The sequence below is a fragment of the Mastigoproctus giganteus genome, chromosome 7, assembly GCF_048544385.1.
Source record: "Mastigoproctus giganteus isolate SK-2022 chromosome 7, ASM4854438v1, whole genome shotgun sequence".
Classification (NCBI taxonomy): Eukaryota; Metazoa; Arthropoda; class Arachnida; order Uropygi; family Thelyphonidae; genus Mastigoproctus; species Mastigoproctus giganteus.
In genome coordinates, this window is record NC_143581.1 from 166,241,446 (window position 1) to 166,267,935 (window position 26,490).

Genomic DNA, 26,490 nt, shown 5'->3' on the forward strand with positions numbered 1-26,490 from the left:
GTATCGTTATGCTGCCTTTATGCATCATTCCTCTAAACTGATCCGGAATATCTGGCAGGATTTTCTTGGAGAAAACGCATATCTTCTGAAAGATCACTCATCTTTACCTAACTAGTCTTTCTGAAGGAAAAACATGAAAAATAGTTAAAGCTCAGAACATATAGGTCTCTTTGACGGTTCTATCTTATCGTTTAACTCTGCTGAAAGACATTGGAAAAGATTATTATGATTTACTTAATGCAATATATGAAAAACTATTTAATGCAGTATTCCAGACGCAGAATTTGAAAAAGAACATTCTCTCGAATTTGCAGCTTTATTGAAAGTTCTCTAGGTCACTGCAATCCTGGAGTGTAGGCACTTGGAGCATGTCTGCTGATATTTGAGGAGTATATCAGCAAATCTGAATCTAAAAAACAAATATGAATTCCTAACTTGCACCCTAACTATGCATCATAACTTATATTACGTAACTGGAAATTGCAAGTGTTCTAAAGATTAGCTTATCTACTCTATGCAGCGAAAAATCTGTACTTTTGCATAATTAGATAACTTAAGCAGTAATGGATCACCATGGAAAAAAAACCGATTGAACAATGTCACTGGACCAACACCTCAATTCCAAGATCGAATTAGTCTTGGATTATTGTTGTTCAAATGCATTTTTAAAATTATTTAAAATTTTGTGGATCATTTTTTATTTCTCCATGATAAAATAGACAGAACATTTTTATTGTTTTTCATTTTGTGTAAAACTATTGAAATTTGAATTAACGTATCTCATCAACACTAGAGCAGATGGCATAACAGACAGGGCTAGTGCCGGCAAACTATCCTTTCATATGCTGAGAAGCAGATGCAAACCAAAACCATTCTTGGTTAAACAGTTGAACACAGCTGTATTATAAGAGGTGTTATGTGAAGTAACAGGTTTACTAGAATTTGAAAAAAACCCTGTGTAGAAAGGCAGCATCAGACATTCTGCTGGTATCACCATTAGATTAATTATGCATCTGTTCGCCAAGTGCTTACACCTTGGGAATAATGTGCCGTGATGGATGGTGGTCACCAAGGTAAACTCCTGACCTAACTAAGGAGTTTTCTTCGGTTCTTTGTGAATTCTGAACTTCGCAACTCAACAAGTACAGTCAGTAGCTTCAGAGCTTAAAGATTCTTGCGCTTATGGCATTATCTTTTTTGTCATGCGCTTCCCTCTTGTACACTTTCGGAAATTCAAAATGCGTTTCCATGACGACAAATCCCATCACGAGAAAATTACTTCACCGCTAGTTTGATGTGTGTCGGTCTCTCCATTCGTATGGCCATTTAAAAGTATCAAGTAACTTTTCAAGGCACCATACATAATGAAAAAGTTTTTTTATTATCCAGAATAAGCCATACTTCAGTTCGGAGGGAGAAGAAAAATGAATTGATTGCCCAAAGTAGCTCATTAATTATCCACTCCAATGTGGCGTATTTTCACCTCGTAATCCCCATCATTTTCCTCCTCCAAAATGGGCCATTTAATATTCCTCTCTCAACCCGATTCTTGTTGATTACGACTAATTGCGACACTGTTGTACTCGAATAATACATCAATCTTCTTGATCAAATTGGCGTGAATTGGTTACCTCAGTAAGTGGCTCTTATCACGATAATTTTAAAATTTCATAGCAAGAGTAATTTAAACCTAAGATTTATTTCTTCTATTAAATAGCCTAACTTAGGACTACTAATGTGGTCCATCTGCGCGGATTGCAGAGTGGTTATAAACACAGTCCTCCCATATCGGATGGGAAAAGCCCGGGTTCGAATTCAGTCATGATGCGAGGAATTTTTATTGGCTCTTAACTACGTGGATGAGTTAGTCTGTCTCAGGCATGGATGGTAATGTTTCCACCAGCGGAAACTCAGTTGGTTTTCGTCCAGCAAAACAACCAGAGAATACACAATTTATAGACATAGTATCTGGTCATTTTTCTTTTTTTTTTTGGCAACAGAGCTCAAAATCCCTCTGATCTAGAGGTCGTGTCGAAGTATAAACAAGGATTTTTTCCCCTCGTAAATATATGCTGTAGATCTCATAGACGGTGTAACAGGGCTGTAAGACCACCCACAATGTGGTTCGAACTCGGACTGCTTGTCCGAGTTCGAACTTCGCTGCATGACCTTCCGCTTAAAGCCATACACTACTTTAATGCTCTCTATATCATTAACATAGGCGATATTTTTAAGTGTCATCATCCTGTGGTGTCCCCAATACTTTCGATAACATAATACATACTGAAAAATAGTATGACCAGATACACCTATATATTCACTTACCAGTGAAGAATAAAAATGTGGAATAATAAGAAAAAAATAAAATTTATATCATTTAAAAATAAATTTTGAAGCTTGTAATGCATTTATATTCATGACTTATAACAGAGCTGTCAAGTTCACGAAAACTGATGAGTAAAAATTTGCCTTAAATAATTCTACGCTATTTATTCCCTTCAAAAGAACCACTTCTCATGTGCAGCCTAAAATGTATTACATGACCTTCCGCAACAACGCTTTAATCATCTAACTAATTGTGTTCTCTTTCGAACAAAATGATGAAGTGATACCTTGGGAGATCGTAAATATATTACCGCAATCTGACCTTTCCCAAATGTTCACGACTTCATTTTCACCCGTTACGGTACGTAGGTCATGTGGAACTCTGAACTGTATTTGCATTTTAGCTGCTTTAGATGCTCACGCTTTTGTTAGCAATGGGAAGTACACCATTTCACACTAGTATTTTACAAACGCAGGAATTATTTGGTAATTTGGATTTACTGTAGAGTTAATGATGAATTAAAGTCTTTGTTCCGTGTTATCGCGGAATATATTTAATCTTTTTCACGATTTTATGCGTAAAACTAAGGAATTTCAACCGATTTATTCGCAACATAAGTACGATATAATGAAGTTTAAATTTTAATGTACAGCAGTGGATTGTGTAAGTAACTCATAGTATATTACTGCAGATATGTTAATAATATCCATTTTAATATGAATTTAATGGTTTTAATCTTTATTTTAACTCATAAAATACCCAGGCATGTATTCAACCTGATGTCCAAAAGTGAAACTAGAACCACAAAATCTGAAATAGCAAAAAAATGTATATTTGGTTAGATTCCCCTACAAAAGCAGATCTTAACGTAGTGAGGATTACGGAAGGAAAACGAGCTGCCCCAGTTCTTCTCAAGTATTCCTGATATGTTCAATCTGATTCAATTACAGGGATCTGGCTGTATTTCTCTATCCGAAGAATGTTCTCACTTTGAAGCAATTCATCGACATCCGAAACGTAGGAGAACACTACTACGGTCATGAAAATTAATTCAGAGCCTATAACACCTCTGAAATACAGTACTTAGGGTTCAAGGTTTTATTCTCTTTAGTCTTAATATTCAAGATGCCTCCCTTAGCAGTTACCTATCTTTGATGAGAAACCATACCATGAAATTCTTGCCGAATAACTCGACTTTGCTGTGAAAGAAGCTCTAAACGCTCTTCAAGTTGAGATATGATTCGAACCCATTCCTTTTCTACGGAGGACCTTCTCATGGCATAGGACACCGATTATTACCATGGGGAAGCCCTTTAATCTGTAATTAAACGGACGTCATTATTTTACTTTTAAGGACCAACTTGGTTTTTATAAAGATCTTTAATAAAATGTTATCAGTGTTCTAGACTTGAATTTCGCAGATTTCACCTTGAATCCGTACTAAACTACAGACCCAGTTTTGAAGGTGCCGGTTCAGAAGAATTTCGGAAAACTAATTTTTTTTTAATATTATCTTTCCAAAATTTTACTACCAGATTTTGCAGTAAATGCATTCAAAACCAAACTACCAGCTGAAGGACTTATCACGGCTAAGTTCCATTTGTTGACGTACTGAATTCTCAAATACTCTTTATACCAAAAAGGTTTCCTTTATGGGTTATGCAATGTGCAAATTGTAATATAAAATGGGCCTCATGAAATTGGAAAACGGACAATACGTATTCAAAAACCTTTACCAGAGGAATTTGATATTATTCGGCCAGGCTTTCTGATCAATGAATATTTTGTGGATGATGAAAGGAATAGTTTAAATATGGCAGCAAAGAATGGATTTTCATTGTAAAATAGGATTCTGTAGTGTCAGCAGTGATTTTATGAGGAAAAACAAAAAAAAAAATACTAGAGGGAAAGGCGTACAACGGCATGATTCAGAGTTGCAACCTGAACATCATTTCAATAGAATTTGTACAGCATAAGTAAATTCTCTCTCTATCTCTACCAATATCAGATGCTCTGCTAATATTAACCTTAATTAGCATTTCTCTACAATTAATTAATAAGAAGATGCGATTTTTTGTATGATTATAGGTTGTCAACAAAATTTTCAGAGGAAGAGTAACAATATCTTGAACATATGCTCCTCTTTCCACTCCGAATATCTCCAATACCTAAATAACTAACGGTAAGTAGTTCTTCAGTCCGAAAGGGTCTTAGCAACAAGGCCCTGTTCTTATCTTTCTTCACAACTCTGATCTATAAGCAACTTACTGTTTTATCTGTTTGTGACCGGCTATTCCATAAAGCTCATCGCAACATCACACAGCTATTATCCGAAATAGCTCACAGAAAACACTTAGCTGCTCTAAACTTGTAGGATCACGAGCTGCCTACAGCAACTTCTGAAGGAAATAAACGAACCGGTAAAAAATCACATTTACTGAACAGCAGAACTGAATTTTTCATATGTTTGTTGGTGCTGACGGTGTGCAATTTTCCCTAAGGGTATGATATTTTAAAGAAGGATTCTACAACGAAATGCTACTTTGGGAGAGGGCTTGGACGAAAGAAATTGATCTGTTGTTTATTTCTCATATAAGTCTGTATTTTAAATGATAATCCCAAATACCAAAGGTTGTTGATCCTATAAGTACTCTCCAACCGCAGATGAGTTCGAGGGGTTGAGAAAAGATTAGAGACTTAACGTTGGACTTAAATTGTAAATATTGCCATTTCAGGAAATACACATGCAAAGAATGAAAAGAGGGACGAATAAACAAAAAAAAAAAAAAAAAAAAAACAGGGAAGGGTAATTCGGCAAGTTTCAAGTCGAATCGTAAACGCGCGGTTGATGCTGGTATAATTGTTTAAACGAAAGTAGTGGAGTCCCCAGCGATGAGTTCGGCTACATTAAAGAAGAACTGAGACATTTGAGGATAAGAACTGCGCACTATTATATGCAATGAGCGGCACGAAAGAAAACTGGGCACCTAATGGCAAAAGGAAGTTGACAAATCATAAGATGTCTTGAGAGCCTAACCGTACACAAAATTCTGTTTAATTCAAATATGCAGAACATCTCACAAGTTCCTGCCTCACAGAGAAATTTATATGTAAATCTCTGGTTCTGTTGCAGGAAAGTAAAATATTTATTATTGATTATAAATCGAGTTTTAGGATTAATTTACGATAGGCGCCAAGACTACTATTTAGTAGGATTTATGTTTTGTGGGATGAAAAACCCTACATCTTAACCTGATCAAAACTTGACAGCCATAAGAAAAATGCCTTATTAAAAGTTCCTGCCTTCCTGGTGAGAAGTAATCTACTTCAATCTCTCAACGGAATAGAATCCATTTCCATACATGCAAATGAAGAAACCATTCACTCTTCACGGAACTGGAGGACATTTTTGTTGTTTGGTTTGATGCGCATCAGCGACTTACACCAAATTACCGAATACGTTATTTCTGCATTTGCATGTTTTTGTGGTCGATACTGTTGCTAGACGAAAAACCCTCTTTTCTGGGAGAGAAAAGAAATGTGCAGTCCTCGCCTGAGACCGACTAACTAAAGCACGTTGTGAAAAAAAGGCGATAAAAATTCCTCGCATAATGACGGGATTCGAACCCGGAGGATTCCATCTGGTAGGGAGGATGGTGTTGATATACGTGTCCTCCCCCCCGCGAGGGCTTCATGGAGGGCTACCTAACATTTAAACGCAGTTCAAAGTTATTCAGCGTAGGAACCACGTTAATTAAGAACCTTAATGCTATTCGAAGATCCTGCCAAAATAGTTTCGTTAGTTTATTTTTAAATTAAAGCTGGAGATTTTGTAAGTTACGACTTAATATTCGTAGAGCTTTTTTATCGTTGATTTGGGGCGAATATCGTATCACGTAAATAGTAGTTTAGTGTATGGTAGTGGAATCGTGAAGTTTTAATTGTGGTAAGCAAGCAGCTCGAAGGTTCTAATCATAGGTTAACATGTTTGTTTTGTTTTTAACAAAAGTTAATCCAATTTAAAACTAATTCAAGGCAAATTTTAATATAAATTAAACTAATTTAAACTATGAACATAACGGCACAGAGTACGCTTAACGTAAGCATGAGAGTAATAAGTATTCATTTAGGTAGCTATTAGTTTAGTGTAGCATTCTCAATTTAAATTGAATTTAAACGGGAATCATGCCTCACACTAGATCAGCAAAGCAAAATAGCGCGACTGCTGCGAATCGGAGAGAGCTGAAGGGGTGGCTCTCCTACCCACACAGCTTTAATAAATGTGGTGCTTGTGAAATGTTTGCAGATCTCTAAAATGGTACGTGATACAAGCCAAGTCTTTGTGTGTTCGATGCTAAGGGTGTGAAGAAATTAGGCGCGAACTCGGCATTCTGATGGGCGTTTATGAGAGCTTGAAGAATAGGGTGGATGCCCTAGAAGGAATAAAAATAGGGATCCATTGAGCACTCGGCTGCTTAACTCAACGCCAGAGTTTACAATTGTACATTGGCCAACACAGCAGCAATCCCCAAGAAAGAATGTGCTGGTCCCACAGGATACAGTTATTGTCACCGGCTCTATAGTTAGGGAAAAATGAAAAAATATTGTGCAAAGAGTATATGTGGAATAGACCTAGGGCAAGTCTTCCAGGAGCAAATTAGAAGATATCTGCTCTGCAACGCTTTTAAGAGCACAAAAGGTGGTATTTTTGTACCAATTATGTTAAGAGTAGGAGATCTGAGAACTCTTAACAAGTACAAAGCAATGTTGGAAAAAAGTCGCGAGTTAGGATTAAATTCGAAATTTTCTGCAATTATGCCCAGTCGAGATAGGGGGAATCATATGCTGAGAGCTTTGTCACTCAATTCGGTTCTGGTTAGACGGTGCAAGGCTCAAGAGGCACACATTTCTTTCAGTGTGGTCTTGGCTTGTTAATAAGAGACTGTTTTACAATGATGGGGCACACTTAAATAGAAGGGCTGCAAGAATATTTGCTGTTACTATCGAGGAAACTCTTACAGCGGTAAGATTGGATAGTATTGCTTCTATAGTTGGATTATAACTTTATCATGCTAGAGGAATATTTTAATATGGTTGAGAAATTTGAGATTGATGGAGGAATCCATAGAGTAAGCAAGCATACACAGTGATCTAAATAAAGTTAAGCGGTGGACGTCTGGAATTGCGAGAATAGGTCCTTTAAGGGACTTTTGTAAACATTTAATTAATTGACGTTATATTGAGGAAAGCCCACTGCATGACGGAAATTTGAATGTTCTGTAATCAAATACAACCCTCACAAAAGGAGATTTTAGGTCTTCAGCAAAATTAAACATTTGGTATCGCACATTATAATGAGAAAGGGTAGTATAAATGCCTTTGATAAACAATGAAAAATAATGTGTTTACTGAGTAATATTTTAACTCGAGGAAATTAAATTTTAAATGGGCCATTCTTAAAAAAAAGACATGCGTAAAAATGAAAGATGCATGCAGAATAATATTCCTAGAAAATGAATAAATGGTGCTTTCTCGTAATAATGGATTGTTTTAATAACGGTAAACTTCGTACAGTAAAAATAAGAATGTCTGAAGTGCATAACTTACCAAGCTCGCGGAGATGCAGGCTATGCATGTTTTCAGACTGGTAAAGGTATGTCTTTTATTTAACATTGCCATAAGAATGCGGTATCATATTTCCTCGTATAAAATTAATGATTGATGCAGTGGATTTTCTTAATGAAACGCAGTACTGATATATTAGAATTTCATAAAATATCTTGAGATGTCAGCAAAACGTTTCAGTCTCTTATTCATTTTGTTTGAGGGAAAATATCCCACAGTTGATATCATCATTGTCCTCCCCCACACAGGATGGAGTTCAGTCTCAATTCCATCAATGCCGTGAGGAATTTATAGCGTTATTCACATTGTAGCTGAGTTAGTTGGTCTCAAGCAAAGGTAGCATGGTTCTTTTCCCGGGGACTTGAGTTTTTTTGTCCAGCAGAACAAACAGACAAATCTATCACAGAACAATATATATATATATATATATATATATATATATATATATATATAAATATATTGTTCTGTATATATAAAAATATATATATATATATTATCTATATATAAATATATATATATATATATTATCTATATATAAATATATATATATATAAATATATATAAATATATATATATATATATATATATATATATATATATATATAAATAACGTAATATTATCTAAGTCGCTAAAGCAAGGAACACAACAACAGAAAGACTGAAAACCAAAATGAAAGGCTTAAACAAAAACATGAATAACCTCTTTTGCCAAAAGTCCTATCGCGACCATCGCAAATTATAATCACCGTCCTCTAAAGACAGGCGAAGAGGCCCGAATTCGAATTTCGTCAAAGGCGAGGACTTTTTACAACATGGTTTAGTTAGCCGGTCTCAAGCGATGGCATGATTCTTTATCACGGAATCCCATCCCCCGATCGTGCTACATTTCAAGGAGTGTTATACATGTTATGAAAAGTCATTATTGCATAACAACACCTTGTTCGGCTATGCAATTTGTACCTCTTGGAAAGGTTCGGGTTATTTATTAAAGGTTTTTTCAAGCAATACTCATTCACCCAGATTCAGGGAGTGATGAAGGGTTTCACAGAAATTTATCCACGATTTTTATTCTGAAAACAGAAAATAAATTTGCGATCAATAGAGAATATTTATGACCAAATATCCTCTTTAATAGAACGAATCCCTAACCTGATAGTAGGGTACGATAAGCAAATGGAACTAGCAATAAGAGTTAAAACCTATGTTGCTAAACTACCTAGAGAAAAAATGAAGACATCCTTGCCGTTCAATTATCAATTGCCTTTACTTGAACCTTTAGTCCTGAATTCCTCTTCCGCAACAGAATGGCCAGTTTTCTCCATGGCTGGTTGTTTTCTGCGTGTAGGTGAAGACTGGCTATTTTTTATACCTTTTAGACAAATTCTGTTTCACTTACATATCCTACCATAAGACATGGCTTTCTTAGTATGAACCAGAGCTATAATGCTATAATTACAGACATGGATTTCTATACCAAATCAAATATAACTGTTTGAGTAATCACAACACCGAATTAAAAATTTGGTCCTCTCAATTCAATTATTATATTAATTCTGAACAATAGCTTCAAATTAGTCCTACAGCAGAATATTGTTTCATCTGGAATTCCCCCCAAAATCACGCAGATATTTATTTTCGGCTTTATAGGATCAGTTTAATTCAATTGATATCTTTAGTCTCATATCTTTCCCATAAATTAATAAAAACAAGTACATTCAACTATCTGCCATTCATTAAAAGTTCAGTTCCCAACTCGAAAAGCTAATATTTCTTTTTTCATTCACTCCAGTGGGATACATTTTATGGAATAAATCATTCGCCCTGTGGAATTTTCCGAAGATGTCCCAAAGATAATATAAATATTTGTTTAACTTGTTTTTTTTTTTCAAAACGTTTGAAGTCCGATGGTATTATTAATGTGAAGGAATACAAAGGATGTGTGTAGTATCTGTAAAAGTGAATGAGGTTGTAAACATCAGTTTGTTTACCTGAAAGAGCGTAAGTCTCATTGCCCTCATGGGTCATCCTCTCCTCTCCTGGAATTTAAGTATTTGAGTAATTCTGTTCTTTTTATTACATCATGCTGCTTGCGATTCTTCCTCTCAGATCAGTTTAATCTCATTCCAAATTTCCATGTTCACTTGTTTTAACTCAACTGTGCGCATTACTATGCAGTTAGTTGTGTTTTCGAATATTAGTTACTTGAGTTTCCATTACGTAAGGCTATTTCGTAGCTGGGTTCCAAGCAGAAACGACGTAGATGTTTAGATCTGGCATGGTTGGAGCTGAGTGTGTGTATTGCAGAAGTAACATTGGTTACACATTAGGTTTTGTGTAAACTTAGGAAAGCCATTTCTAGAATGTAGGAAGAGATTGAAGGGAACATCGGGTAATATGGCTCACGAGGGACATTCAGAGTGAAAAATGTCCAGTAACAGTAGGCCTAACTGATATTGCACTCCACGCAAATTTGAATAAATGTGCGCAATTCGTGAAATGATAAGATCGAAGCAATCGCCCAACCAAAATCCTGCTAAAACCGATGGGGATATTTCTCACGGAACACATAACTGAATGCAAAGAATGGAATGAAAAATTTAGGCGTCCATATCAGAATGCTAAAGGGTACGCTTCGCATTATTCTGAAAGTGTGGAGAGTAATCAAAGGACTCTATTGGCACGAGCATTCGTATCTTTCTAAGCATTTGGATTTTTGTCATTTGGGTCACGGTTTACATTTTTCTCAATTTAGACAGAAATTGCTACAAGAAAGAAGCTTTAAGTTGTTGCTATGAGGTATGATTTTGTCGAAAAAAAATGTAAACAAAATGCCATAGGGAAAGTACTATTCAAGCGGGGACGCACCGTCCCCGCTTGAATAGTACCTATGGGCACGTCCTTTAGGGTTAAAGGGGCGACATAACTTCCATATATTTCATTAATGGATTTAATCATCCGCAAAAGGCCAGTTTTAAAGATCTAACCAAAAAAAAAAAAGAATATATTTATTTATGTAGCATTATCTATTTTGTTTACTTTATTGACTTGCACTCTATTAGTACTAAGACGATTAAGACCATGAGAGCATCAAGTCTTCACAAGAAGTAAATATAAATTAATCGGCGAATGAGTTTATTAAAATCCGACTTCCGGTAGGTATAGATTATAATATTTTTACTTCAAAATCGTGCTGTTTGAGCAAACTATTTAAACGAAACTTTCTGATAACGTCTAGCAACTCTTTAGAAATTAAGTCATAAACAGTGGGAGAGAAAGGACTGGAATTTTACAAGCAGATAGCAAGAATCCACTTTATTACCGATGCAATAATCTGGTAACTTAAAATGCGCATTATATCCATCATCCAGTTTACGATCGCAGATATACTGAGCGAAGGGAAAGAAAACATTGTGCACAGTATATCTGCCATATAACAATCAAGTGTGTTTTTTTTTTTAATAACTGAACATGCAGAACAAAATTAAGTGCGTCACATTCTTATATTACTGAACAAAAGGAAACTGTATAGCAAAGCAAGATGACCAGTATATGATGCTGCATGTGTGCGCAATATTACCAGATGCCTTTTTCAAATCAATAAAATATTCCAAGAACAAATGGTTCCCTTTTGCTCAGAAGGACAACTAAAGCCTTTTTGACTGTGTGGATATACTAGAAAGTACACCGTTTCATGACCCTTGATAAGCGCTCGTTATTTTCCGAGCATCCTTAGAAACTATATGATCTGCTACTTGCGCACATAGCCAACAGTATGCCAATGTATAGAAGGATGTTAAGGAAGGATGTTTTCGGTCTATCAAAAACATCTCCTGTTTCTTTCAATATCGTTATAAGATTTGTGCACAAGATCCAGTTCTTATATTATAAATATGCTTCATAATTGGTATATAAAGCCAATGTCACGCTACTCCCATGTTAATAATATCTCAATGGTAAAATTATTTTCTCCCTGTGTTGCATCGTCGCTGTAGTTCTATACTAGAAAGCTGCATTGGTTTGATTCCAACTGGGAAGGGGTTAGGTTCTTTTACACATGGTAGAGTTCGCTAATATCAGTTGCCTTTTGAGCTAAAGCTACTTAGGCTATGAAGCATCAATGCACTGTTTGTAAATTACTGAATTCCATGGTCCGCTTGCCCCTGCTTTTCTGGATGAAAATCTGAAATTTAAGCACAGCAAGCCGTGCAATTCTTGCCGTTGACAGACTAAGTCAGGCTAAAATTCTTTAGCCTGACTTAGGTCGAAACCAGAACTTAGTTCAAAGGGCAGCATTCGTACCTAATATGCTACGAAGAAAGGTTCCAGTTCGAAGGGTTACCTCGTTCCCTTATAAAAGCAGGTATTTCATCTCTTAAAAATGACAGTATTATATTAATGCATGCCGTTTAGATGAGATGATATGATATAATAACGCCTCTTGGAAATAGCTGCCTACGCTTTTATTCTAAAACGACCCAACCCACAAACTAAAGACTTTTTACGCTTCTAATATATATTAGTTTTCCCCAAGAAATAATCTTAGATGGAATTTAAGTAAAATTCCTTTCAGTTGAATTCAAAAAGCTGGATTTTCGTCAAACTAAATGAAGTCCTTTTGTATATATCTAATATCGCTTTCGATTATTTCATAATGATTATCGTCTTGAAAGTATTTGGATCTCTCCAAAGTTATGAGATAATGTGATCTGTGTATATTTAAGTTAGGGGAAACATTTCACTGGGGGTAATAAGCTAATACGAGTCACGGTGATCAGTTTCAGATAGTTACGATTGTGGATGTTCATGTCAGTTATTTGTTCCTGTGAGTTTAAACAAACTGTTAAATCTCCTGAAATCAACAGTGGCCAATGTAATGAAAATGTGGAAGAACGAAAGTGATATAATAGTTAACCGACCACCCAGCGTATCAGGAAAATTGACAGATAAGTATCGGCGAACCCTAAGCAAGGTTGTTAGGTCATCTCAGATCTCTGTAGAACCTTATGTTGCAGCGCTCAAATGTGAACAGGCCAGTCCGCAGATAGCTGTTTCGATTCGGTTTTCATAGGAAAGCTATATAGCTTACAAGCACGAATTTTTGAAGAATGCTACCTATATCAATGCATCATCCGAATAGTGAATTCCAGAGGAAGCATTATGCCATGTTGATTCTTTTCGTGATTACAACACTAATTGAAAAGTGGCCCACTTATCCTGCGTAGTACATTCTGAACAATTCTATGATATATCCAACTTGACAATTCTATAGAACAGTAATGCTCACATCCAAGAACGATGAAGCTTCTTCCTTATAACTTTAGTTTCAGCAAAATGTAGTGCCAATTACTCTTGATCTGAATCACAGAGCACATTTAGAATGTTCTGGAATAGCGAATCAGGGCAAAGCTTGTTTGGCCCTCTTGGGATTCTGTGATTGCTTCTGCATTGATGAAGAAATGGTACCAAATTCGGATTACCAACATCAACTGTTTGAAAGTCTTTTTAGTCTCCTTAGAAAAGGAGTTACTCTTTAGAGTATCAGTCGCTTTGAAAACTGCATCCACAACCTCCTTGAAAGGTTTCAAATGTATCTGTCTCTTCTGCAATGCGAATTCGTTTCCGGTTGCGGGATTAGAGTACCACCAGTGACTTCTCTGAACTTTTCGATTTCTAAATGGAAAATTTAGAAAAGGAAACGAACTGATCTACAAAGGTAAAATAATGTCTGCGCTCGATTACAACTACAACTGCCATTCCAAGATAAAGCCCGATTACTCTCCACCACTGAATAAGGGAAATAACAGTGGAATTTCCAACATTTATATAAAGGCTTCCATGAAGTTTGAAAACAAACAAATACGAATTTTTTCTCGACGTTTATTTACAAGCAGCTGCCAGTGTAGAAACAAATTACAGTTATAGTGGAAACAAGATTAATGCGCACAAATTGGCGACCCCCCCACATTTCTTGAAGGCAAGATGCTCATATAATCAGTTCTTAGAAAGCTAACTTGAATCGAATTACTCGGTTTTCAGACATCAACCGTACATCAAAATGCTCTATTCCAGACTGAAATCTCTCTCTCATTGCAAAACCAAGGGTGCTGCCATTCTAATCTACAAAATAATTCATGGTTGTGCCCACTCAAGCTACAACCCGCCTATCTCAAGTAGGCGAACTATCAAAAGTCACGCACTTTGCATCAACCGCACGCTTCAAAACAAATCTGAGCCTTCAACTCATTTAGCTACAGAAAAGCCTGTAATTCTCTCCCTGAATGCATCTTACAATACAGCAACATTGTTCTTCCAGTCTAATTATGGAAAACACACGCCCTAGAGGCTACGTAACAGGCAATTTCCTATCTGTTTTGTACTTTTTTCCCTATTTATATCTTTCGTATACCTCTACTCTTTCTCTACAGGAAACAATGGCCATTTACGTCGCTCTGAATCAAGTTGTTTATATGAATTTTTAACGTTGTACACATCTTCACTATTAACTTAAATTGACTCATCCTGAGGCTCCAAAATATAATTTAATAAAATCTGTAACACCTCGTCTTTAAGATATTTCTGTGTACAGTACATAAGGCAATTTAATTGGTAAAAGTTTCTCGGAGTCACCTTTTTTTTCCTTTTCAACTTTCAGTTATATCCGAATGCTAATAATATTTCATAATATCTTATTTAGCCTAAATAATTCGCTGATTATTCTCGAAAGAATGAACTGGGCAACTACACCGCTCGTTATCCGACAAAACAAACCTAATGAATTTTGGGAAGGAAGTTATGATATAAACTTTAATAGCCTTATATCCTTAGGAAACGTATAAACACATTAATAATACCAAGGCAATTTATCTATTATTATAAAATTATACTGGTTTATAATCTATTATAAATTGTAAAAACATTCTTGAATATATATTTGTTCACGATATTGGACTCTAGTTTTGCGTCTACAAAGGTAAATCACGAGAAGGAATTGAGTTGCTGAAAGAGAAAAAAGAAAACTGTTATACGTGCGCATTCAGTAAGGATATGCGATTTACTGTAAAGGGATTGTAAATTATATTTTGGGGAGGTTTAGTTCCTTAAAAACGAGAAACGTGTCTTATGTGACCCAATCAGTTTCGTGATTGGATGACTTCCTCCCAGTCTGTTTGGGCGGAAGAGCTGGGGACCCACAATAGTGGCTCATGTTTTAACTACAAGATTAAATTTTTCATCTTATTGTCAATTGAACTGTAGGTATTCTTCATATAGTGAATCTATAAATAAGGAATAATACCTGCAAGTGAAGAGCCTGTGCTCTATAGAAGTTTGGTAACAGTTAAATACAATTTATTCTGTTCTACTCCAGCGTACCCTGGGATCCAGCAAAAGATAATTATTCGCCAGTACCCTTTGAGACATGTGCTGAGATGCTATTTACTTTAATAAAGGATGGACAGAGGTTTTAATGCTTAGAGAGTAAAACTATCTCAATGTAATTATATGCTTTTTTGGATTTTAATAGTTTTTCTTCTGTCAGTTTTTCCAGTACTGTGACATAGTCTTGTTTTTAGGGATGACCAAGGTGATTTCGGGAAGGATAAAACATAAACTTCGTCCGAAACTAACTGCTTTGTCCATGAAAAACTTTCGTCTTGACGGAAGCGAATTCCCAACTTCGATCCGTGACGGGAATTGGAGTCGGCATAATGTAGCCGGTCCTTCACTCACGCACCCACAAGGTGTAAGAAAACGACCCAGCCACACTCTGTGCACTGCATTAACGGCGTGAAAAAAATACCAATGAACAGTGCACACAACTCGACGTAGCGACTATCCATTTGGGAAATTGAACTTCATTATATTAAGTTCACTATATAAACTCGTTTCTTTCCATTTTATTTTTAATCTCTCCATACGAAAACATTGATATGCGAATTGTAGTGGTGAGTTACTTAAATTAAAGATTTCTGTAAATATCTTTTACTATTATTATGATAAGCAAAAACGCCTTGGGCTATAACTGTAGATAGGATAAACTAAATTAAGTGAAATTAAATTCAAGAAAGCCTCTGGAAATAAATTTATGTAATATTTGGAAGAGAAAATAGACGAAGTTATTGTCAAACACGTAATATTTAAAAGTGACTGGAAAAGGCAGAACACTACCCTAGTTAGAGACCTTGAGAAATGTTGACGATAAAATAAAATTATTACTAAAATTTCTAACTCTCTGCCAGTGGTTTCGATTTTCCTTCTGATTTTCTTATTGATGTGGTTCAATAATAACTAAGTGTTGCGAAATTCTAATTCTCCAGCACTGCGGACATAGCTATTAGTATGCGCTCTCGCTGATTATTTATTTAATTAAATAATCAAATCCCCTCAACTTTCATTAAATTTATTTATTGAAATTTAGGATAAAGTTCATTGCACTGAGAGTAAAACACTTAAGTCATGTTAGAGAGAATGTTTCTCTCAGATAGTTTGTACAGTTAATTTGAGTTCGCATTGGCTGCTTTAATATAATCTAGTATAACATAAAACACGCGATATGATAAAAGCATTAGGGGCTCGAAGTACTTCTGTACATACGTTATCTCTATTTCGTGTGTGTAACTATTAGAACTTTTTCTGCATCAGCCTTGGCGCCTCCATAGCCAGGTGGGAAGGAGCAGCAGTGCGTAGCATACGCTTCTTGATTAGACCGGGGTTCGAGCCCCTCACCACCAAATACGGAGGATGCGGAAAGGTCAGGGAATGACCACCGCATATCCCGGAGCAATATGGCCTTAGTTGCTAATGCTCCTAAAAACCAAATAACAACAACAACATCTGCATCAGCCAAAAAGAAATAAATAAAATGGAATCATCACACAATTCTATTCCAATTCAAAAAATGTAACTATGCAATTCTGTTTTAAACTTAGCCACACTTACTGCCTCCACCAAGCTTGGAGGCAACTTATCCCATGTTCGGCATCCCGCTACCTATAGAATCTGGATCGAACTTCATGCGATCCAATTTTCTGTTGTTGATTGAGAATTTGCCTTATAACACTTCAATCATATTTACTCTTAAATGTATAGTTGTCAAACTTTGCACTTCACACATTGAGATATTCATACGTGCATCGCTTAGCACCAATCAATCTGGTCGCTCTTCTCTGGACCATCTAAACCTTCTCCAGAAGATTACGTCTTTTAAGGAGGAATAATGACGTCCCTCCACTTAGCAGCAAAGGCCCTCCTATGCTGGATCAATATTAAAAACCTCTTCTAACTGCATTTTCAGCTCTAATAAATTCGAAGGATGAGTAATGTATGTACTGTCTTTCAAGAAGTCCCATAGGCGTAGTTCAAAAGTCATATGGATTTAAATCCGCCAAAGCCATTTGACACCAAAAATCTATCTAATAATATTACTGCCGAATGCATTCTTCGGAAGACTAGTTACAATTAAATGAAATTGAGATGGCGCTCCATCTTTTGTAATATGATTTTGTCAAGAACGCCTCATTCACTCAAGTTAGTCAAATTGTGACGACCATATCCTGACATTTTCCCCAGCTGGTGTAAAGAGTTAATATTAGTCTGATATCATAAGGAAGCCACAAACTTTTGCTGCACCGGACAAGGGAAAAAAAAGTAGATGAAAAATACAAATCGCGCCTTTATCCACACGTCCGTAACTATCCAGTTCATCTCTGAATTTCTTCAAATTGTCAATCTAAACTACCTGCCGAGGTAACTTTTTCTAGTAATCAACGATTTCCTGGCTAAAATAAATTCCTGCAATCCAGTCTAAATCTCTTTCCTTGTAATTTGTATTTATGGCCCATAGTTCTGGAATCCTTTATAAGTGAAAATTCCACCTTCGTTCATTGTACTAACCCCCCCTTCCCTCAGAGCCTTAATAAACCTCAATCAGATCCCTTCTAAAGTGCCTGCCTGATTGCCAAGTTCTGCATCCCAAATAATCAAAGTCTTCCCTCGTATGGCCGCCCTTTTGCCGATATTACCATGCAAATTTCCTGTCTTTGGACCCTTTCAGAAGCTCAATGTCCTTTTATGTATTTTTTACATGTCTTCATAGTTGGAAACAGTGTTCCAAATCTAGTCTTTCAACTGCTTTATACAATTGGATTACGACCTCTCTATCCCTATGAGATATTGTTCGATAAATCATCGATAGGTCACCAGGGCTTACCTGGCCGCCTGTTTACGCTGCTCAGAGAAATTCATATCTGCTCGTTTTCGCAACTCTTCCTTTATTGTTTTTAATTCCATGCCACAAAGTATACAAGTTATATTTGGGTTGCTATTCCACAACCGTAAGATCGTGCATTTCGTTCATTAAAAGATAACTGCCCCTTTACTGACCATTCTTGCAGTCTTTAAATTATCCCGAAGGAGCTGTGCTTGGCACTAATCGTGAACGACTCACCAATCTTTACATTGTCTGCAAATTTTGAAATAAAAGTTCAGGGTATCCAGTTAACTTTTAAAAGAATATGAACAAATCAAAAATTGCGAATTAACACCATACCGTTACATTTTCATCACATATAGGCGTTTCAGAAGCAAAGCGATTCTATTTTATCCAAAAGGCACATTTGGCAGCGTCATGAAGGTATAAAAAGACTTCGTATATATACTATACATTGTGTGACTATTCTGGGTTTTCCTCTACTTTTGATACACAAATATTAACAAAATCTAGTCTTATACATCATTATTTGGAGTTATTAACTGAACTGATCTTGTAAGGGTGCAATTCTAAGTTTTATTTTATGGCTTAAGTGTCCTCTTCAGAAAATCCAGGCTTCGAGTGGCATTTGGCATTTCAGAAATCTTAATCTCGAAGCAGTTTCTTGGACGGGTTAGTATAATTCGTCAACTCGGTTATCACAAGTTGTTGGCTTATCGCTCCTAAGAAAATCATTCATACTTAGTCCTGTCCTTTCAGTTTTTTTTTTTTTTCAGGGCAATGTAATTTAAAGTAATGCATGAACCACAGCTCTTATTTTGCGATCTCATGGACTGGTGTATGACCATTGACTCATACCAGAAGTCACTCTCATAAATAACTCGCCTAAGTCTTTTTCTCCACTTTAGAATAGTATGCGAATTTAACGAAGAACCAGAGCATGGAAGAATAATCAATTAGCTTCGACCATCGGGGGGGGGGGTTTGAAAGAAAGCCCTCTTTCATGTATTAATTGCAATTTGAGTGAGCAATCATCACTTTCCATCCAGTCCGGTTCTCATATAACCCGGAAATAATACTAGGCAGAGTAAAACAAAGAAAGAGAAACTGTTCCAATATTTTTATCTCTCTGAAAACAGTCCCAATTACATTATTCATTGTCATAATTAAAATTATGAATTTACTATTATAGGCTTTCAGATGAATATGCCTATGGAAGTAGAATTCCAATTACTATGTTCCACCATATTAATGAGATGTTCGACAAATAAACAGCATGTCTGAAATTGAGTTCAGTTCATTATATATATCTCTTCTTTAAGTGAGCAGTAATTAGATCTAGCGTTGGTTATTCTTTTTTTTTAGTCTTAAAACACTTTTTTCTTCTTTTATGATGATTATTGCGTACGTTGAATTATGACCGTTATTAAAAGGACAGATTTCCAGGCTGCATTTGACCCCAAGTATGAATTATTCAAGAAAACTCCGTTATAACTGGATGAAATGTTGACGTGAAATATTACTGTAATTAGCGCGACCCGTTTAAGATATTTCTTTACTCTTCACTTCCCAAGAAAATCGAATGTCTTGATGAACGTCTTAAAATTGATTCTAGGATAACTGTCGATGTGAAATTGAGTTGAGAAAGTAATCGGAATGTGATACGCAGTTAATTATTCCAGGAGACTTTTTGTCTCTCTCTCTCTACTTTTAGAGTTGCTATCGAGTTTTCAAATATTTGCCATTATTTTCAAACTCTCTCATTTATACCCGACCTCCGCTACAGAAACAAACGAATAAGAAAATAATAATAAAAAAAAAAGATCCCAATTAAGGAAAGTCTCCTCATTGCCTGAAGTAGAAGTCAGAAAACCACCGGGCCAAGGTATGCTTTGCCGCTAATGATGGAGTAATGGTCTGAGAGCCATATAGGTCGACGTTTTATCGATTGATTGCGTTCCATCTCGTGAATTAGGAAGCTCCCCGCTAGTTGGATCAGAGGAAGCTAGATGATGGTATGTTATGTGACATTTTATTGGACGAATTAAACCTGAATGATAGCGTAGTATTTCACATTGCTAAAGATAACTCGGGAGCAAACCATTCCGTTGCTTGAACCGTTAGGGGCATGTTTATTTTTATTGACACGTCAAATATTCTCCAAGGAATGATCGTAGGAAGCTTAACAACCCACACCACGGGTATTACCTTTTTGGTAATATTACAGCTCTGCGGCCATTTCGAATAAAGGATGGATTTTCGCGTGCATTTTCAGAGAGGACCTGCCCCATAGCTTCTATGAAAGGCTTTTACACAGTTTATCCATATAAACGGTATCCGAGGTAGTTAAATCGTGTTACTTAATGAAAGCTTGTTTTAATGAAGGTCGTAAAGAATTCTGCGAGGCCATTGAACCTTAACCGAGTTATTAATAAAACACTACTGTCGCCCATAAATATGTTATCATAGTGAAAATGATACTTAGCGACATTTGCAATGGCTTAGCTCTGATATTCGGCAACCCTTACATCTCTTACAATGGGACACGCCTTAAAAGTCCTCTCACGTGATGGAACAAGTAAGAAACACGTTTGGAATATTAAGTAAGAGTAAAGCATGACTTCACTGTACGAAATAAGCTTGAGTTAGACTGCAAAATTCTCATTAAGCTCCACCATTACAGCTTACTAAAAATAATAAAAAAATAAATTACTACTAGCGTCAAGCCTTGTGAGCAAAAGAAGCGAATTCATTTATTTTACGAGTACAATAAAGTATGTGCTGTCATAAGGCTCTAAACTTGTAGCTCGTCCATCAGTGCTAAAATTTCAGGACTTTTAGTTTAACTATATTAGATAGCGTGGAATGACAAAAATAACAAAACCCCGAAAATCTTGTAACAAACTTCTTAATAACGAAATGTCCATAGTTGCTTTTTTAATAACCTAAAGCAATCTTCTTCAGGCACTTACACATTTTAGTGCACAAACAATGTTCATCGCGAATTTCATTCTGATTCCATTCTGGCCTATTCGAATAACAAATTTATGGCAAACGAGGACATGCACGTGTCAAAGGGAATCGCTCTCAACTGTTTATGTGATGGTGCAAGATTACCACCCTTATAAGTTGACACTTTACCCACGAGGAAAATGTTAGAAGTGTTTGACTTATTGGAAGCATTCTCCTCAAGCGTTGAATTGCATTGGATTTAGAATATTTCCAATCGACAACAGGAACTTCCGCGGTTCATCTTGACTTACGGCGATTTAGATGACTGCCCAATTTATGAAAATTGTTTATTCTCGTTTTAGTGAGAGAATATGGTAAACATAGTCGAATTCGTATACCTAGGTGTCAGCATTGCTTTGTGTATTTTGTTCTATTGTCATTTTAAACATATTGTGCTCTTCACGAAGTTTGTCTATACAATTTAGCAATCGATATTTTCTAGAAATGGAAGACATATTTAAATATTAGTCGCTGAAATACTTTCTGCATTCCATAAACTCACTCGGGCGTCTATGAATTAGTTTATAATCAAACCGAAAATTGCTAAAAATGCAAAATAAAGGGGAATAACGTTCCTCCACCCAAAATGAAGTAAAAGTGAATGCAATTGTTTATTAGGCAGTGCAGAAAAGTACAATTCAACAAAATAATGAAATTCATAGCGGTTATGTGATGACTGCAACCAACTTCGGTGTATTTTGCATATGCGCTGTACTCTCAAAAGGTTTGGATACAAATACCTTTCAAGAAAATGGATATTTATGAGAGCCTTTGTCCTTAAACACAGCTATGATCCTTCTGTCAATTAGTTTAAGGCAGAAAGCAATTCATATTGATCTTTGTCATTTTCTCCAACGATGGAAGCAAATTTCATTTACTAACAAATGCACTGTTTGAATTTTTTGAACTAAAAACTCTTTCCCATATTTTTGAATTACTTTTTTTTTCTCGGGAACACTTCTATACCGTATGCAGAATATCAAATGGAGTTTAAATGAAGGGAATCTGAGCTTACCGTCCTGTCCCCTAAATGCCTAACTCTGCATGGAAGATAGGCTGTTTTTCCTGACGTGGTGGTTATATTTCTGTTAGTAGCATTATCGAAATACGGCACGGGCTCGCTGTCAGTAATCCTCCTTGGACATCGGGTTAACAACTTTGTGCCCTGTACATTTCGATTTCTATCATTTTCTCGGATTTCGGAACACGCTAAAGAATACAAGAGAGAAAAAAAAAAGCATTATTTAGGGAGATAAAAAGAAAATAGAATTGTGCAATATTTTAACTATAAAGAGGTACAAATATTTAAATCACTGTTATAATATCTAGAGCAGTAGTGAATTACAAATAATATTGATTTATAATATTTCATTAACGAATATTATTACATAGTCATACACACAATAAATGAATTCTTTATATATAAATATAACATAACTCTACAAGAATCTAACAGTTAAGGAAAAAGGAAGTAACAAGGAAGATTTTCGTCTAATAAATAAAATAAATAATCGAATAGAAAATAGACAATGGATTCAGAAAGATATACAGTAAAATCCGATTACAACGAATGCTAGTTATTTTTGGTGAATGGCATTATGCAGCCTGTGTTGTATATAAGGTCCCGAGAAGTTAGTTGAAAAGGAATTCTGCTCTAGTTCGAAACTTCAATCATTCATACAATGATGACCAGCATCCAAGGTCGTTGCGAAACATAATTGTTATTTATCGCTCTCAGTAATGCAAATTGGATGCCTCTTTGTACAACCAAAAGAGCATATAAAGAAAAATTATGAGTCCGATGGTTTTACAACAACCCTTTTCAAAGACCACTGACTGGATCTTCATCAAATATGTCCTCTCTGCACAGAAGTTTAAGGGAATTTGGATTTCCATCCTATGTTCCAAGGGCGGAAAAAGCTTGAGCTAAACAGTAAGCAAAGAGAGGATTATCATGGGCGAAGAAATTTATTAAAATAGATATCCTTTTAGGATCAAGTTAATTTTAGTGATGAGTGTTCTCTTAAAGTTTCCTTATGAGAAGGTGCACGTATTTGAAGAAAGAACGATGAAGAATTTCAGCCCGATTGTTCTAAGGTGTTCTCTGTTAATTATGCAGACAAATGTCTGGGACTGTTTGACATCAAGAGGAATAGGACCCAAGAATATTGCTGAAAATAGACCATTAATTCACATCCATAACAAGCTGGATTCCCAATTCTGTGATATAAACACCGTTTAAGAATATAATATGGGTATTTAGAATATGATATGAAGTTAAAGCTTTTAAAACACGAATATTGAAAAGTGGTTCATTCAATGTAAACAACGTTCACTAATGTTATTCTAAGTCATGGAAACATTTTGTTCATCTTTTTTTTTAAATTAATTAAAAACTAGCAAATTTATTTGCATACTGTTTACGAAATTTATATTAAGCAATATGCATAATATTTAAATCTTTCCAGAATTCAGATAGCTAACAATCTGAATGAGTATTTTGCATCTACGTTCACACGTGAGGAGTTATTAAGGGAAGGGAATTCCAGAAGTTTATCAAACTCTAACAGGGTGCTTAATGATTTTTTAATAACTGAGAGCAAAGTGGAAGAGAAATTGTTGAAGTTAAACATAAGAAAGGCGCCTGGGGTGGACGGGATTTATCCAGTTATATTAAAGGACGCTGAAAAGGAAGTAAACAAACCCTTAGCCATAATTATGAGAGCATTCTTGGACTCAGGTTAAGTCCCCACGGACTGGAGATGTGAAAATGTATCCCCAATTCAAAAAGGGGAATCTGAGGTTGACACAACTAATTACAGACCAGTTGGTTTAACTTCTGTTCCGGGTAAAATAATGGAGTCACTGGTTAAAGAAGCATTGCAGGATCTAGACAAAACTGCAGTTATTGTGCAGACACACCATGGGTTTGTTAAAGGGAAGTCTTGTCTGACCAATTTGATTGAACACTATGATGTGGTTACAAAGGAACTGGATGCAAAAAATAATTTTGGTATCATTGTTGGATTTCAGGAAAGCTTTTGACACTCTTGTGCATGGAAGGCTACTGTTCAAATTGGAGTAGATTGGTATTGAGGGTCGGTTGCTACAATGGATGAAAGGGTGGTTGAGCGGAAGAAGACAGAGAGTGATAATCAATGGACGTTGCTCTTCGTGGACTGATATTATTAGTGGAGTCCCACAGGATTCGGTGTTGGGTCCTCTGTTGTTTTGTATATTTATCAATGATTTGACGAATATACATCAGGCTTAATGTCGAAGTTTGCAGATGATACAAAGATTGTCAGGGTTGTTAATGACAGTAAATGACAATATGCTACTGCAAAAGGATCTAGAAAAATTGGGCAGATGAGCTGAGAAGTGGCAACTGAAGTTTAACATTGACAAATGCAAAGTACTGCATATGGGTAGAAGTAACCCCAGAGAAACGTACCAACTGTGTGGTACTACACTTAGGGTGTTAGAAAATGAAAAAGACCTGGGCTAACTGTGCAGTCAGATATGAAGTTTTCTGAGCACTGCAGGTTGCCAGAGCAGGTCATGGGGTATTAAATTTCGTGGTAAATTTCTAAGGGCATGCGAAATTTTAATAAAATTCATTTCATTTTGCTTTCGATGTTATTTCTCCATGTCATTTTTACAAAATATGTTTGTTATATCGAATACATTATCCCCTAACTGAATACGAACTTCTTAAAATATGTGTTAGATATTGTCAATGATATACAGGAATTTTGCTAGTAGGAAAAAGGAGGTGATTATCCGCTTGTACAAGGCAATGGAATGATCAAGTCACGCCTTGAGTACTGGAGGCCTCATTTTAGGAAGAATGAGGAGTTGCCTTAGGGAGTACAGAGAAGGGCAACAAGATTGGTGAGGAGAACGAAAGGGTGGTCTTAACAAGAAAGGCTTAAGTGCTGAAAATTGCAGCATCCGGAGACCAGGCACCTGCGAGGTGATCTCATTGAGGTGTACAAAGCCTTGAATGGGTTGAGCAGGCTCAATTCTGATGGGATTCTTCCTCTTGCTGAAATTACGAACCTGAGGGGGCATAAATTCAAATTAAGGAAAAAAATAGTTATAGAATAGATGTGCGGGAATTTGCTTTTAACCAGCGGGTTGTTGATTGCTGGAACAAACTTCCATCTGTCGTTGTGGAAGTTGATAGCTTAAATACATTCAAGCAGGAACTAGACAAACGTTTTGAGGTAATGGATGTGTGAAATGATTTTTAAAATTTTTTTGGGTGATGCTACATAAGCTTGCTTTCTTGCATCATATGCCTCTACTAATGCTAATATTATGCAGACGTACACTATTAAACCATGAACAAAAAACATTTACAGGAATATTTAAAATGTTGGAATGCAGTCACACACTTCAATCGTAATTACAATTCAATAAAAATCAATAATTTAATGTTCTAGAGATTAAAATATCCCATACTGTTAACAATAAATTATTTTCAAAATAAAAATTAACAACTGAGGCTATAATAGTTTTAGGAATCTCGTATGGCAGTCAAATGTCAAATATTCCTTTGGGAGACTTGAACAAATGGTTGCACTAATTTTAAGCCTGAAAATATTTATACCTGTCAAGGTTCTTTTTTCTTTATTCACATTGACCTTCTGGTTGTTCTCGTGCATGCTGCTATATCACTGCAATGTCTGCACACCGCATATTTAAACATTACAAAACTATCCTATTTCGTGGCAGCGATCCAAAAAATATTTCTCTATAGTTATTAATGCGTCACGAATAAAGTCTTAATATGGTATCACGTTCATCGTTCGTTAAAGGTTATATTGTAAAGGACAAGTAGTTCATTTTGGATCAAATTAATCATCTGCATATACCACGTATTATATGGGATTCAAAATCGAATTTTTACAATAATTATTCTGCCAAAAGTAAGGCTATAATAAAGTAAATATTCATCTTAAGGTATCAAAAGGTACATGGTTCTGTGTAGTATCCTGATTCTCAAATTGGGAAATTTATAAAGATACATAACTCAAATTATAAAATAAGTAACTGTCCACCTTTAAAGAAAAGTAACTTTTTAGAAGCTAAAATTCAATTCGTTGCAAAGATTTCGATCGAATCATCTGTAAAAGAAAGATAAAATATTGCTACCTTATTTTTGCTGTACAATAATGATTATATCTGAAAGAAATAGAACTGCTGTCTATGGCTGTTTAGATGGATCTTTTTGTTACAATACTGGTAGTTTTACTCTTGTTGAGGGTGCCCGCTTTATTTCATATATTTGCTATAGAACAGGAAAGGTGTTACC

The 26,490-nt window shown here is 35.8% G+C and overlaps 1 protein-coding gene across 1 annotated transcript in view; it reads right to left on the reverse strand.

The window, feature by feature from the left end:
• The window catches only part of LOC150083316 (uncharacterized), a 799,304-nt gene that overhangs the window by 100,526 nt on the left and 672,288 nt on the right, over nucleotides 1-26,490 (reverse strand). Inside the window, exon 4 of the mRNA XM_090378473.1 lies at nucleotides 22,186-22,379. Coding sequence (XP_090234599.1) covers nucleotides 22,186-22,379 — 194 coding nt within the window. The remainder of the gene's footprint in view (nucleotides 1-22,185; nucleotides 22,380-26,490) is intronic.